At 40.0% G+C, this 15,331-nt stretch overlaps 1 protein-coding gene across 1 annotated transcript in view; it reads left to right on the forward strand.

Annotated features, from left to right (window-relative positions):
* LOC100623190 (multidrug resistance protein 1-like) overlaps nucleotides 1-8,459 on the forward strand; it is a 38,283-nt gene extending 29,824 nt beyond the window's left edge. Inside the window, 4 exon segments of the mRNA XM_021063963.1 lie at nucleotides 4,971-5,177; nucleotides 7,136-7,202; nucleotides 7,205-7,281; nucleotides 8,081-8,459. Of these exon segments, the coding sequence (XP_020919622.1) occupies nucleotides 4,971-5,177; nucleotides 7,136-7,202; nucleotides 7,205-7,281; nucleotides 8,081-8,302 (573 nt within the window). The 3' untranslated portion in view covers nucleotides 8,303-8,459.

Genomic DNA, 15,331 nt, shown 5'->3' on the forward strand with positions numbered 1-15,331 from the left:
TCCCAGGCTAGGGATCAGATCTGAGCTACACTGGCAACCTTCACCTCAACTGAAGCAATGGGGGATCCTTAACCAATTGTGCCCAGTGATCCAGATACACTGCCAATCCCATTGTGCCACAGTGGGAACTCATCAATGCTCGATATTAAATCTATGGGTTATTTCAGAGTAAGTAGTAGCCTAATGCATACTTAACATTTGATTGTTTGCATTCTTGAAAGCAGGCAATAGATGGAGGATTAAGATGGCGGAAAAGAAGGACTAGTGCTCAACTTCTCTCCTAAAAACAACAAAAGTCACAACTAAAAGCTGAGCAATCTCCATCCAAATGGACCAGAAACCTTAAAAAAGATACCCTACTCCAGAAGAAAAAGAGGAGGCCACATCAAGAGGTAGGAGGGGTTATTTCGTGATATAAACAACTCCATACCTCCTGGGTGGAAAGCTCCACAGACTGAACACTAACTGGTTCACAGAGACTCACCTACAGGAGTAAGAGTTCTGAGCCCCACATCAAACCCTCACGTGTGGGGATGTGGCATGGGGAGAAAGAGCCCCTGGAGCATATGGCATTGAAGGCCAGTGGGGCTTGTGTGCAGGAGCTCCACAGGACTGGGGGAAACAGAGACCCCATTCTAAAAAGGCACACACACTCCGATTAGACCCCTAGCCTGGGAACCATATGCCGCAGGAGCAGCCCTAGAGAAGGCAAAAAGACAAAATAATAATAATAATAATAATAATAATAATAATAATAATAATAATAAATAAACAAAAATAAAAAGGTGCACACGGACTTTCACATGCACTGGATCCCAGGGCAGAGGAAGGTCTCCATGGGAATCTGGGCCAAACCTGACTGCAGTTCTTAGAGGACATCCTGAGAAAACAGGGGTGAATGTGGCTTGATGTGAGGGAGGGACACTGAAGGCAAAGCTCTCGGGAATATTCAGCAGCATGCCTTTCTCTGGAAGTGGCCATTTTGGGAAAATCTGGCCCCACCCATCAGCACTGAGAAGCCCCAGGCCAAACAAAAATCAGGTGGGATCACAGCCCCGCCCCTCAATAAATAGGCTACCTAAAGATCCCTCAGGCACACAGCTGCCTCTAATCCCATCCAGAGACTAAGCCCCACCCACCAGAGGGATTAGAATCAGCTCCACCTACCAGTGGGCAGGCGTTAGTCCCTGCCATCAGGAAGCCTACAGCAAGCCCCCATACTGATTTCAGCACAAGGGGGGCAGACACCAGAAGAGAGGCTACAACTCTATTCTCTGTAAAAAGATTCACCACAACAAAAACCTATAAAAATGAAAAGACAGGGAACTGTAACTCAGATGAGGGAGAAAGGAAAAACCCCAGAAAATCAGCTAAGAGATGAGGAGATTCTTAGCCTTCAGGAAAAAAACATTAGATTGTTGATGTTGAAGATGATGCAAGACATTGGAAATAAACTGGAGGCAAAGATGGGTAACTTACAGGAAACACTGAGCAAAGAGATACAAGATATAAAACTTAAACAAGAAGAGATGCAAAATAACTGAAATAAAAAATTCACTAGAAGCATTTAACAGCAGAATACAGGAGGCAAAAGAATGAATAAGTGAGATGGAGGACACATTAGTGGAAATTACGGATGCAGAACAGAAAAGAGAAAAAAGATTGAAAACAAATGGAGAGAGTCTCAGAGGACTCTGGGACAACGTTAAACACAACAACATCCGTATTAAAGGGGTTCCAGAAGGAGAAGAGAGAGAGAGAAGGGGACAGAAAAAATATTCCAGGAGATAATAGCCAAAAATTTCCCTAACATGGGAAAGGAACCACTTACTCAAATTCAGGAAGCACAACGAGTACCATATAAAATAAACCCAAAGAGGAATACACTGAGACACATATTAATCAAACTAACCAAAATTAAAGACAAAGAGAAAATCTTGAAAGCAGCTAGGGAAAAAAAAAACAAGTAACATACAAGGGAACCCCAATAAGGTTATCGGCAGATTTTTCAGCAGAAACTCTGCAGGCCAGAAGGGAGTGGCATGATACACTTAACGTGATGAAAGGAAAAAACCTCCAACCAAAATGACTTTACCCAGCAAGGCTCTCATTCAGATTTGAAGGAGAAATCAAAACCTTCACAGATAAGCAAAAGTTGAGAGAATTCAGCAACACTAAACAACCCTTACAACAAATACTAAAGGAACTTCTCTAGGAAGAGAAGAAAAGACAGCAACAGGAAACAAAATCCACAAATGACAAGGCTCGCCAGTAAAGGTATATATACAGTAAAGATACAAAGTCATCCATGCACGATTATACCACCAAAATCAGAAATCATGAGAAGAGGTGGGTACAAATGCAGGACACTGGAGATGAACTTGCAATTAAGAGAACAACAACTTAATCTCATATATATATATAGGCTCATATCAAAACTTCAGAATAACTGCAAACAAAAAATCTACAATTGATACACAAACATGGAATCTCTGAAGAAGAAATATACCTCACAGTAAATAAGCACATAATCCACCATGAAGGGGGTCATTTGACATCATTCTTGGAATGCTGAAGTCTTCTTAGAACTGATTCTGATTTCCTCTCCATCAAAGAATTTATGATAATTATAGTTAAATAATGCAACTGTAAAATTAAATAATATAGTTCTACAATTGTATTATTAATAACCATTTCTCTCCATGGTACAATGTAAGGTCTATAATGTCTTGTTTATCACAGCACTTAAAATGGTGTAATGCCTATACTGAAGAATCAATAAGATGTAACAAATTGTGAGGACATATTTATGTAGTTACACTGTTTTTTAACCAATTTATGTATTTTATATTTTACTTATTTTCAGAGGGTGTATTATTTTTGCTATTCTAACCAGTTAAGTTATTCTCTTTATTATGTTACATAAAATATTTAATGGTATATAAGGCTTTCTTTACAAATTTTAGTTGCATAATATACACAATTTTAATAGAATGCTAATTTTTAAAGAAAAATTGAAATATAACAGATAATACTAAATAGTAAAGATGAAAGACATACAAAATGGGATAAAGTATAGAATAAATTTCCTATTTGTCTCAGTATATTTTCCATTCCACTTCTCCAGAGGGAGTCACTTAATCTGCTTCTTGAGATCCATGATATAATAATCTGTGTGAATGTAACTGTGTTTAAATATATTTTATTTTGTAAAAAAAAATAAAAATACAATTTCACAAAATAAATAAATAAATAGGGGGAAAAAAGCAGGCAGTAGATTTAACTGTGTAAATAGAGGCAGCTCATCATTTATTGTTGTTATTGTTCATCATTTTAATTTGGCCTTTCATTGCTACAGCCCACAGGTTACTTTCCCTTACATCTTTACTGAAACAAGTATCTTTTGAGGAGTATTCACTGAGAGTTCCTTGGTCCTCCCTCAGACCCATCACCCATTCCTCAGCCACAGAAGCTCTCTGACTTCATCGGGCTCCTAAACATCTTTTCCCTCAAGAATAGGGGTTTTAAAGTGTTTGCAATTGCTGTGCATGGTGTGGGCATAAGGAGGTCCAGGAGTCTCACTGTATTCAGTGTGATGGAGAAACACATTAAAACTTGCTGAGTCCAGTCACATTTGTCTGATTACATTAGGCAGTGCCTATTCTTCTCCCAGGGGAGTAAGCGTGGGAAAAAATAATTTTTTTTGAACTGCACTTTCTTTCCTCAGATTTCGATTTTCAAGCACAGTGTTCCATCTAACAAGACCTGCCATTTTGCCACAACCTTGTATAGTTTTTCTGCGTCTCTTCACCCTCTACTTTTCACCTTCACTTAACACTGGGAGGAGCGTAGATGATGGAAGAGTCTCCATGGCACGTGGGCTTGGTACTAATAAGGTCATGGCTGTGTTTTCCATCCATCCTTGCACCTGCCAGCTTCTCAAACAGAAGCTATACTTCTCGCAGCAATTCGTACCCTACTCCTGGCCAGCCGTCTCCGAGAGGCATCCAGCCAGGCACATGGGATTCAGAAGATATATGTAGTTCAGAATATCCTCATCACCACTACTAGAAAAGCTCAAAGCGGAGTCACTGATTTCTTCTGCACTGGGGATGAACAGTTCTCTCACTTGTGCCAGGGATCTCTTGCAGAGCAGATCTTAGGGGCAAACTCATCTGCATCATAGATGAGGATTTTTATCTGCAAGGCTGTAAGAGGCACTCCCCAGGCTTTTGCAGGATAATCTGGGGAGTCAGGTCACTAGAGTAAGGGCAGCCTCTCCCTCCTACTCTTTTGCATCAGGATTATACATGTCTTTCTATCCTTTCATCCACCAACAATCTGTCCATCTGCTATAGTTCCAAGTACATCTCTCTCTCTCACACACAGACACCCAAACTGCTGACTGTCCTTCACATATTCTATGCCGAATACTGTGCCAGGTGGGCTCTGTACATGATTTAATTTACTCCTCCATTCTGTGAATTTAGGAATTATTATCATTCCAATTTTACCCAGAAGGAAACTAAAAGAACAACTCTTTAATGTTACAGCTGCCACCTCCCACACTTACTTCTATTTCATCTAATGGCTACATCCCATTCCTCAACAAAAAAACAACAAAATATCTCATAATCACTTGGCATTTGTTTTTTATTGCCACACCTGCAGCATATGGAAATTTGAATCGGAGCTGCAGCTTCTGGCCTACGCCACAGCCACGGCAACACTTGATCCGAACCACATCTGCATCCTATCCTGCAGCTTGAGGCAACTCCAGATCTTTAACCCACTGAGTGAGGCCAGGCATCAATCCCGCATCCTTAAAGAGATAACATCGGGTCCTTAACACACTGAGCCACAAAGGGAGCTCCTCACTTGGCAATTTTAATGTATGGAATAGTAATATTAATTTTGCTGAACTCTGAATGTGCTGGTCCTGAAGTGGCTCTGCGAATGCTTGATTTCAGCTAATTGATGGCAAGGAGATTAAAGAACTGAATGTCCAGTGGCTCCGAGCACACATGGGCATCGTGTCCCAGGAGCCCATCCTGTTTGACTGCAGCATTGCTGAGAACATCGCCTATGGGGACAACAGCCGGGTCGTGTCTCAGGAGGAGATTGTGCAGGCGGCCAAGGAGGCCAACATCCACCCCTTCATCGAGACACTGCCTGATGTAAGTCTCTCTGCAAATGAGGTGCTTAGGAGCCTGTGGCAGCCTCGCCACTGGGCTGACTCTCATGGGCTGGTTCCCAATGGTGAAGAGAAATGGGCAACCAGAACCCACACCCAGCTGTACATGGGCATCTGGCCACACTTCCTGCCCCCACTCGATGTCACTCGATGTACCTGCTCACCGAATGATTCTCCCTGGGAACAGCCTGACCCATGTCAGTCCATACGTGTGGGAGGCCTTTCCCTCCCAGGCTGAGTGTGGGGCCCACAGAAGCAGGCGTGGCCCTCCCTCCCCATCGCTCTGCCAACCTTCCTTCCTTCCCTCTGCCTCCTTGCAGCTCCCCCCAGCCTCAGACTCCCTCTGTGGATCAGGCCAGGGAATAGGACCCATGCCAGAAGGAAGGCTCTCTGAGTATGGCTGAGCCATTGGAGTGACCATGGTGTTGTGTCATCTCTTGCCCTCTTACACATTTCATGGACCCCAAGCTCTGCTTTTGGGGTGGATCAGTGAAACCTTCCCTGGGCTGTGGTCCCATGGACGCTCTCTGAATTCCTGGAAGTTATATAAATTGGAACTCTCCCACTCTCATACAAGTCCTATAGGTTCAATTATTTTTCCCCATGCCTGTGGCATGTGGAAGTTCCTGGGCCAGGGATCAAACCTGTGGCACAGCAGTGCGCATGCCAGGTCCTTAACATGCTGGGCCCCAGGAAACTCCTCATAGATCCTGTGTTTTGAAGTCCATGTAGTACTTGCTCATCTACCCTGCCCCCATTAACACTAGTTATGTTCTTTATTGTAAGGAAGAGCCCAGTAGCCTCAAACCAGCAGAGAAGTGAAGGATGGCAGTGCCTTATGGCCTCATCCCTCTCCCAAGATTGCCTATTCTGGAGGCTCTTGTTTGGATAACTGCTGTCACCACATCATAGGCCCCAGGAAGGGGCTTTGTTCCCTCCCCTCCTTTAACCTTCTAGCCTAACTGTGCTGTAGGCTGAAGATGAGACTCAGATCTCTCATGGCTGTAGATGTGGCCAGCAGGTGCAGCTCTGATTTTACCCCTATCCTAGGAACACCCATATGCTGCAGGAGGCAGCCCTAAAGAAAAACAAAAGTGAGGGGTCCGAGGTTTTCATAGCCAGAAAGTGCAGAACTTTCCTGAGGTGTAGCAGTGATGGATGCAACAAAGACGTTGTCTTGACTCCTGCCCAGCTGAGTGTCACCAGTGACACTGCTGTGACACGTGATCTGTTGTAAGTTCTAGCTTTCACAATGTGAGGTATATACTCTTCACTCGCTTACTGAATCAAGGATAAAATGCATCTTTTGCACACACACACACAAAGAGTTAATAGCTAAAATAAATATAAAAAATAAAATGAGCTTCCATTATTTTACTTTGCATAATCTATTAAAATCAGATTTCCTACCTCCTACCAATCTTTTTCTCAAATGTGCTAAAACTAAAAGGTTGGAAGAAACCAGCAGGTAGGAAGGTAGGAAGAAACAGTGTCTTCCTCATAAAAAATGTTGTCTTGTTTACACTAAAATGTAACTTTTAAGACACATATGTCTATGCTCAAGAAGAGAGACAGAGTTCACATTGCAGTGCAGCAGAAACAAATCGGACTAGGAACCACGAGGTTACAGGTCCATCCCTGGACTTGCTCAGTGTATGTCACAGACATGGATCGGATCTGGTGTGGCTGTGGCGTAGGCCAGCAGCTGAAGCTCCAATTGGAACCCTAGCCTGGGAACCTCCATATGCCACAGGTGCAGCCCTGAAAAGACAAAAAGAAAAAAAAAAAGAAGAGAGGTCAATTCTATCATTTAGAGCTTTGTTTTTATTGTTTAATTCTCTATACACCCGTTCTTAGCTTCTGAACCTAAACTTTTTTGTGTACGTGGAAGTGGTTAGAACTTCATCAGTTCTACTTTTCCTAACCAAACCCTCTTTACAGAAATATAACACCAGAGTGGGAGACAAAGGAACGCAGCTCTCTGAGGGCCAGAAATAGCGCATTGCAATACTCGTGCCCTTGTCAGACAGCCTCTCATTTTGCTTCTGGATGAAGCTACATCGGCTCTGGATACACAAAGTGAAAAGGTAAGCATTTAAACTGGACACATTCACAATTGAATTAGTTGTCCTTAAAAATGTATGCTTCTGTCTTCCACAGTAGAGAAGAGAACTCAGCCAGATATGTTGACTGTTGCTTTGGGGGGAAGCTCAACACTTTCTGTGGCCATCCTTCAAGAGAATGGTGACGAAGCAAGGCAGATTAGTCTAATGGCACTTGGGCTCCAAAAGACAGCCCTGGATCACTTTGTAGTGACCTAAGAAGCTGCATTCAGGAGGCACAGTCTCATTTCCACTGGTAGCATCTCCTGAGTCACTATATAAAGAAGTAGAAGCCAGTGCAGTGTTATAAGCTGACTCTACCTTAAGGTAAATATTAGCAATCTCTAATTTTTGAGAAAAAGTTGAGTATTCAGGTATCTGAAAGACAAACTCATTCTGAATTTTTTTTTTTTATCTTCAAAATATCAAAATTCAGGGAAACTATGTTTGGCCTATGCTCAGGCCTCTTGGATTTACTGTAGGGATAGACCTGAAGGAGGCTGCATGGTCAGCATACTGCTAGAAGCTTTTAAATGACTGGATGGGCTGTATTTACTGTCATAACTTTGAGAAGAAATAACTCCTGCTGGAGATTAATCCAAACGAGAATTCGGTATTCTGAAATGACAGAACCCTTGCTTTGTAGAATCTATCCATATCCACTGACACTACTGTTCAAGAAGCACTTACTGTTGCAGAAATGAATTGTGAGGATTGTGATGGAGGAGGAATTAAAGGGAGAGTATTATTATGATTGGAGTCAATTTATGTGATAATTGAACAGGTTGTCCAAGAAGCCCTGGACAAAGCCAGAGAAGGCCGCACCTGCATCATGATCGCTCACCGCCTGTCCACCATCCAGAACACAGACTTGATCGTGGTGATTCAGAAAAGTAAAGTCCGGGAGCATGGCACACACCAGCAGCTACTGGCACAGAAAGGCATCTATTTCTCCATGGTCAGTGTCCAGGCTGGAGCAAAGCGCTCATCAACTGTGATGATATGAGCTGTTATATACTGTCTAATATTTGTGTTAAAATATGGCATTTAGGAGTTCCCATTGTGGCTAACTGGTAATGAACACCAGTAGTATCTATGAGGACTTGGGTCTGATCCTTAGCCCGGTTCAGTGGGTAAGGATCTGGCATTGCTTCAAGCTGCAGTGTAGGTCACAGACACGGCTAGGTTCCAGCATTACTGTGGCTGTGGTGTAGGCCTGCAGATGCAGCTCTGATTCGACCCCCTGTCTGGGAACTTCCATATGCCCTGGGTGTGGACCTAAAAAATAATAAATAAAATAATTTTTTAAAATATGGAATTTAGTCAAAATTTAAAAAGTGAACACTTACTGGAAAAACTATGTAGAGTTACAAGTTTAACATTTCCTGCTACCACTGAAGATCATTCCATCAAGCTGAGAATCTTCAGAGACTTTACAATCGAAGGAACGAAAAGAAATATCATCAAATGGAATAAAATAATGGCTTTAATTGCATTATAAAATTTACAGAATAAAGAAGATTTTGTTAATAAAGTGTATAATTTTAATTTATATTTTCTTTTTCAGACTGTAAAGGATTACCTTGTTAAAATATTGTAGAAGTAGGAAAAAACGACTGAATGCTTGCATAAAGTGCCCATAATAAAACTAAACTTTCATATGAATTGAGTCATCTTGTATAAAATGCTTCTAAATATATCTTCTCCTAGTTGAATTTTTAAAAATTTTTATTTTTGTCTTTTTAGGGCTGCACCTTAGGCATACAGAGGTTCCAAGACCAGGGGTTAAATTGGACCTACAGCTGCCAGCCTACACCATAGCAATGCTGGATCCAAGCCACGTCTGTGACCTACACTACAGCTCATGACAACACCAGATCCTTAACCCACTGAACGAGGCCAGGGATCAAACCCACATCCTGTGGGATCCTAGTAGGGTTTGTTACCCCTGAGCCACAATTGGAACTCCTCCTCCCTCCTTAAAAACTCCCATCAATTTTTGTGGGAATGGTTAAGCAGCATAATAATTCATATTGTACATGTCTTTTCATATTGGATCCTACAAAACCATCTGGTTCCATTCTTCTTGGACTAGATCCTGCTGATTCTTCCATTTCACATTTTGCTGGATCTCAATCCAATCACACAGAGCAATACAAGATTTCAGGGGCAGATGTAGGGCAGCGGATGGATAATTATGAAGAGTATACTCTGATGTACACTGAATATTTTGCATCACTTTTATAAAGGGATATTATAAGATTTTAATATTTTTGAAGTTTTAAAAATACAATTATTCTTTTTCTGTTTTGATAATGAATCATTTTCTCCAGAAATTCGTCTCTTCCAAAGTTGATCCCTCTGGTGGCACATGTTTAAAATGTGCTATAAGTACATGGTGCAAAAGGAAAACAGCACCAAAAAATAATACTCTGACTACAAAAAGACAAGCCAAAAAGCACTATAAATATTACTGAAAGTCACAAACAGAGAGCAGTATTTTCTGTTTATTATAAACAATTGTTACCTTTAAAGGAAAAAAAAAAAATACCATCACCTCCAAGGAAAAATAGACAGAGGACATGGTCCATGTGTTTCTTCCCAAAGAAGAAACATATAAGAAGGAAAACACACACTCTCAAAGAAACACGGATTTAAGCAACAAACTCTTGATGAGTAACAGCCTCATGGCAGAAGATAACCCTACTTTTCCCCTCAACACTGCAGTTTGGAATGCAACCGTGGACAAAAGAACGTTTTAGGGAGCTGGGGGACCCAGCACCACATGCCAAGGGACCTGAGAGGAGTCCTGCTTCCCTGTGGGTAGACTAACAGGGATACAGACCTTATACCTGGCTGTGGACCCTGCAGTAGCCTGAGAACTGACTCCAGCCTCACCTTGGCCTTGGTCCAGGAGGCCCTGGAAAATACTCTCAGAAAATCACCTACAGATGAAAGAACCTTTGTACACATCTAGGTTTTGAGAAGAAAAGTTCCAGGATACCTTTGGAGCAAAATTTTGGATGCACTGGGAGTGTGAGAGGAACAATTTGGCCTGAGATACACCACCCCTCCTCCAAGGTGACAGAGCTTAGGGCCAAGAGAGATCTCAGCCTTTGACTGCTCTCTGGAAAAGTGAGAACTTGTCAGTGATACCTGGCTTCCCTATCTGTGGGAGACTGCCAAAGAAGCTCTTATCTCTCTCCTCATCCACAGTATTGAATATGATCTACATGATAGGGAGGCAGGAAAAGATGGAGAATGGCAGATAGTTCTCACCGAGGGCATTAAAGGGACACAGATCCTTCTAACTACATTCAAGAAGCTTGCCCTCAAGCTTCTGGGAATGGCTCACCTGCAGATCCCTCTGCAGGTGCTGGCCCACAGGAATTCCTCTGTTCAGTATGCCTCATTCCCATACATCCCCTTTCCCTGTTGCCAGCCCTCTATGTGTACTCCCAGTAGCAATGGCTACAGCAAGATCTGGAAGACGGCTAGTGAGCACATACAGAAGACTGGTGTGAATCTGTGGGCCAGGGAGAGATCATAAACTTGAGTTTTAGCACCACCTTTGACAAAACAAAAGGGAGGAAGCCAATACATGGCCTGGTTCATTGCAGGATCAAGAGAAGGCATATAAGCTTAAAACTCTACCATAAGAGGGAGCAGAAGGTATGGATCATCTCTACCAAGAGAAGGTCTGAGAAAGCCTTGGAATCACTAGCAGAGCTGATGGCAGATATGTCTCTCCTAAAGCCAGTTAATAAAGACAGGAGAAGGTGACTTCAGATGGGAAGATAGCAATGCAAAATTTCAACGAACATGAAAAATCAAGGAAACATGACACCACCAAAGGGTCACAATCTTCCAGTAACCAACTCAAGACATGAAGATCTGTGAATTACCTGAAAAAGAGATCCAAAAAATTGTTTTAAGAAAACTCAATGAGTTACAAGCAATCACAGAAATACAATTCCATAAAATACACAAACAAAATGAGAAATTTAACAGGGATAGAAAATATTAAAAAGAACCAGATTCTGAAGCTGAAGAATACAGTGAATGAAATGAAAAATATAATAAAGAATCTCAGTAACAGAACAGTCAATGAGAAGACAAGAACTTTGAAATTACCCAGTCAAGGTAATTGAACAAAGAAGAGAGAATGAAAAAGAGTGAAGAAAGCCCACAGGATTTAAGGAATACTGTCAAAGAACCAATTTGTGAATTATTAGTGTTCTGGAAGGAGATGAGAGGACAGAAGGCTTATTTAAAGAAATAGTGGCTGAGAATTTCCAAAACCTGGGGAGAGATTAGATCTCCAAGTTCATGAAGCTTGTAGGTCACCCAACAAAATCAACTTAGCGAGATCCTCTCCAAAACACATTATATTAAAATTGTAAAAATTTAAAATAAAGAATCTTGTGCAAACTATTACATTAGAATGGATAGGCAATGAGGTCCTACTATACAACACAGAGAATTGTGTCCAGTCTCTTGTGACAGAACATGATGGGGGATGATATGATAAAAAGAATGTATATATATGTATGACTGGTTGTACAGTAGAAATTAGCACATTGTAAATCAACTATACTTTAATAAAAAATGCAATAAAGTTAAATAAATAAAATAAAAAATCTCAGAAGTATCAAGAGAGAAAAAAAGCTTATAACATTCGAGAGAATCCCCATGAGACTATCAGTGAATTTCTCAGCAGAAACCTTATAGGCCAAAAGAGAGAGTGCAATGATATATTCAAAGTGCTGAAAAAAAAAAAAAAAAAAAAAAAACACCTGCCAATTCAAGAACACTCTCTCCAGCAAAACTGTCCTTCAGAAATGGAGGAGAAAGACTTTCCCAGACAAACAAAAGCTAACAGAATTCATCACCACTAGAACTGCCTTACAAGAAACGCTGAAAGGAGTCCTTCAAGCTAAAATGAAAGGATGCTAATTAGTAACACGACAACATATGAAAATATGCAGCACACTGGTAACAGTATGTGTATTGTCAAATTCAGAATACTTTGATATTTGTATTATGGTGCTGTATTAAACATTATAGGACAGTATAAAGTTTAAAGGACAAGAATATTAATATCTGTAACTGGAGTTCCGGTCGTGGCACAGTCGTTGACGAATCCGACTAGGAACTATGAAGTTGAGGGTTCGATCCCTGCCCTTGCTCAGTGGGTTAAGGATCCGGCGTTGCCATAAGCTGTGGTGTAGGTCGCAGATCCCGTGTTGCTGTGGCTCTGGCATAGGCCAGCGACTATAGCTCCGATTCAATCCCTAGTCTGGGAACCTCCATATGCCGCGGGAGCGGCCCAAGAAATGGCAAAAAGACAAAAAAAAAAAAAAAATCTATAACTACAATGTAATAATATACAATACAAAGATAAATTGTGACATCAAAATATAAAATATACAGTAAAAGTTTACAGTTTTTGTATGCAGTATGAGTTGTTATCTGGTGTAAGAGAAACAGTTATATCTGTAAGATGTTTTATGTAAGCTTTATGGCAACCACACAGCAAAAAACTACAGTATATTCACAAAAGATAAACAGAGGAGTATCAAATCATACCACTATGGAAAATAATCAGTTCATAAAGGAAGGCAGCAAGAGAGGAAGAAAGGGATAAGTGAACTACAAAATAGCCAGAAAGTAATAAATAAGACAGCAGTAGTCAGTCTTTACCTATCAATAATTACTATAAGCATAAAAATTGATTAAAATCTTCAATTAAAAGACATAGAGTGGCCGGATGGTTAACAAAACAAGACGTAACTAAACGCTGCCTACTAGAGACTCACTTCAACTTTAAGGACTCATAGGCTCAATGTGAAGGGATGGAAAAAGATATTCCATGCAAGTCGAAACTAAAAGAGATCAGAGCTAGCTATAATTATATCAGACAAAATAGGCTTAAAGGCAAAACAATAACAAGAGACAAAGAAGGTCATTAAATAATGATAAGGAGATAGATTCATCAAAAAGATACCACAGTTATGAATACATATGCACCCAACACTGGAGCACCTAAATATATTAAGCAAATTATAAGAGATATGGAGAAATAAACATAGTAGGGGACTTTCAACAATAAATAAATCAGCTAGACAAAAAGTTAGCAAAGAAATGCTGGATTTCAACTACACTTTAGACCAAATGGATTAACAGATATGTAGAGAGCATTCCTTCCAACAGCAGCAGAATACACAGTCTTCTCAAGTACATACGTAAAATTCTCCAGGATAGATGATATGATAAGTCACAAAACAAGTAAATTTAAGAAGACTGAAATGATACCAAGCATCTTTTCCAAGAACAATGACAGAAATTTGAAATCAATAACACAGGAAAAAGCCTGGAAATTTTACAATAATATGGAAATTAACACACTCCTGAACAACCAATGGGTTAAGAAATCAAAGGGGAAACTTAAAAAATATCTTGAAACAAATGAAAACAGAGATACAACATACCAAAACCTATAAGATGCAGGAAAAGATGTTCTAAGAGGGAAGTTCATGGAGATAAATGCCTACATTAAGAAACAAGAACAATCTCCAACAATTTTATACCTTAAGAAAGTAGAAAAGAAAAACTAAGACTGAAATTAGCAGCAGAAAGGAAAGAACAAAGATCAGAACAGAAACAAAACAGAGACCAGAAAAGGAATGGAAAGAACAATGAAAATAAGAACTGGGTTTTTTTTTTTTTTTAAATATAAGCAAAATTGCCAAAACTTTAGCTGGAAAGAAAAACAGAAGACTCAAAGAAAATCACAAATCAAAGAGGAGGAATTACAACTGATGCCACAGAAATAGAAAAGATTTAGAAGAGACTACAATATAAATAGTTATGCACCAATAAATTGGATAACCTGCAATAAGTTGATAAATTCCTAGAAACACACCATAGAAAGACTGAATCATGAAAAAACAAAAAGTCTGAATAAACAAGTAATGAGTAAGGAGAATAAGTCAGTCCAGAACCTCCCAATAAAGAAAAGCCCAGGACCAGATGGTTTCACTGGTGAATTCTATCAAGCATTTAAAGAATTGACAACAATCTTCAGACTTCCAAAAAAATTGAAAAGGATGGAACACTTTCATTTTATGAAACCAGCATTATCTTGATTAAAAAGTTGGATAAAAACATTACAAGAAAAGTACAGACCAATACGTGTGATAAATAAATACACATGCAAAAATTCTCCACAAAACACTAGCAGAATGAATTTAACAATACATTATAGGCACCTTACAGCATGATCAAGGGGGCTATATCCCTGGGATACAAGGGTAGTTGAATGTATGCAAACCAATCTGTTTATTAATAAATTAATATTTATTATTATTATTAAATAAATAAAATGAAAAATAAAAATTAGATCATCTAAATAGATGCATAAAATAATTTGACCTATACCACATCCTTTCAAGATAAAAACTCTCAACAATTTAGTTATACAAGGAACATATCTTAACACAATAATGGCCACATACTGTAAGCCTACAGCTAATATCATACTCATTGTTGAAAGGTTGAAACCTTTTTCTCTAAGACAAGGAATAAGAAGCTAAGAGTCCCTAGTCAACATACTACTAGGCATTCTCACCAGAGCAATCAGGCAAAAACAAACAAACAAACAAAAAAATGAAGTAAAAAGCCATCCAAATCAGAAGGAAAGAAAAACTGTCTTTGCAGATGACATGATCATATTCATATATAAAAAATCCTAGAGATTCTACCAAAAAGTATGTCTTATTCCCCCTGGCTTTTTTCACTTAGCATAATGCCCTCCAGGTTCACCCATGTTGCCACAAATGGTGGGATATCACTGTTTTTATGGCTGAACGATATTCCATTGTATGTACTTACCACATTTTCTTTTCTATCTTCTTTTTAGGGCCACACCTGTGGCATATGGAAGTTCCCTGGCTAGGGGTCAAATCGGAGCTGCAGCTGTCAGCCTACCCAACAGCCACAGCAATGCCGCTGGATCCAGGCCGAATTTGGGACC

Source organism: Sus scrofa, chromosome 9, assembly GCF_000003025.6.
Source record: "Sus scrofa isolate TJ Tabasco breed Duroc chromosome 9, Sscrofa11.1, whole genome shotgun sequence".
Classification (NCBI taxonomy): domain Eukaryota; kingdom Metazoa; phylum Chordata; class Mammalia; order Artiodactyla; family Suidae; genus Sus; species Sus scrofa.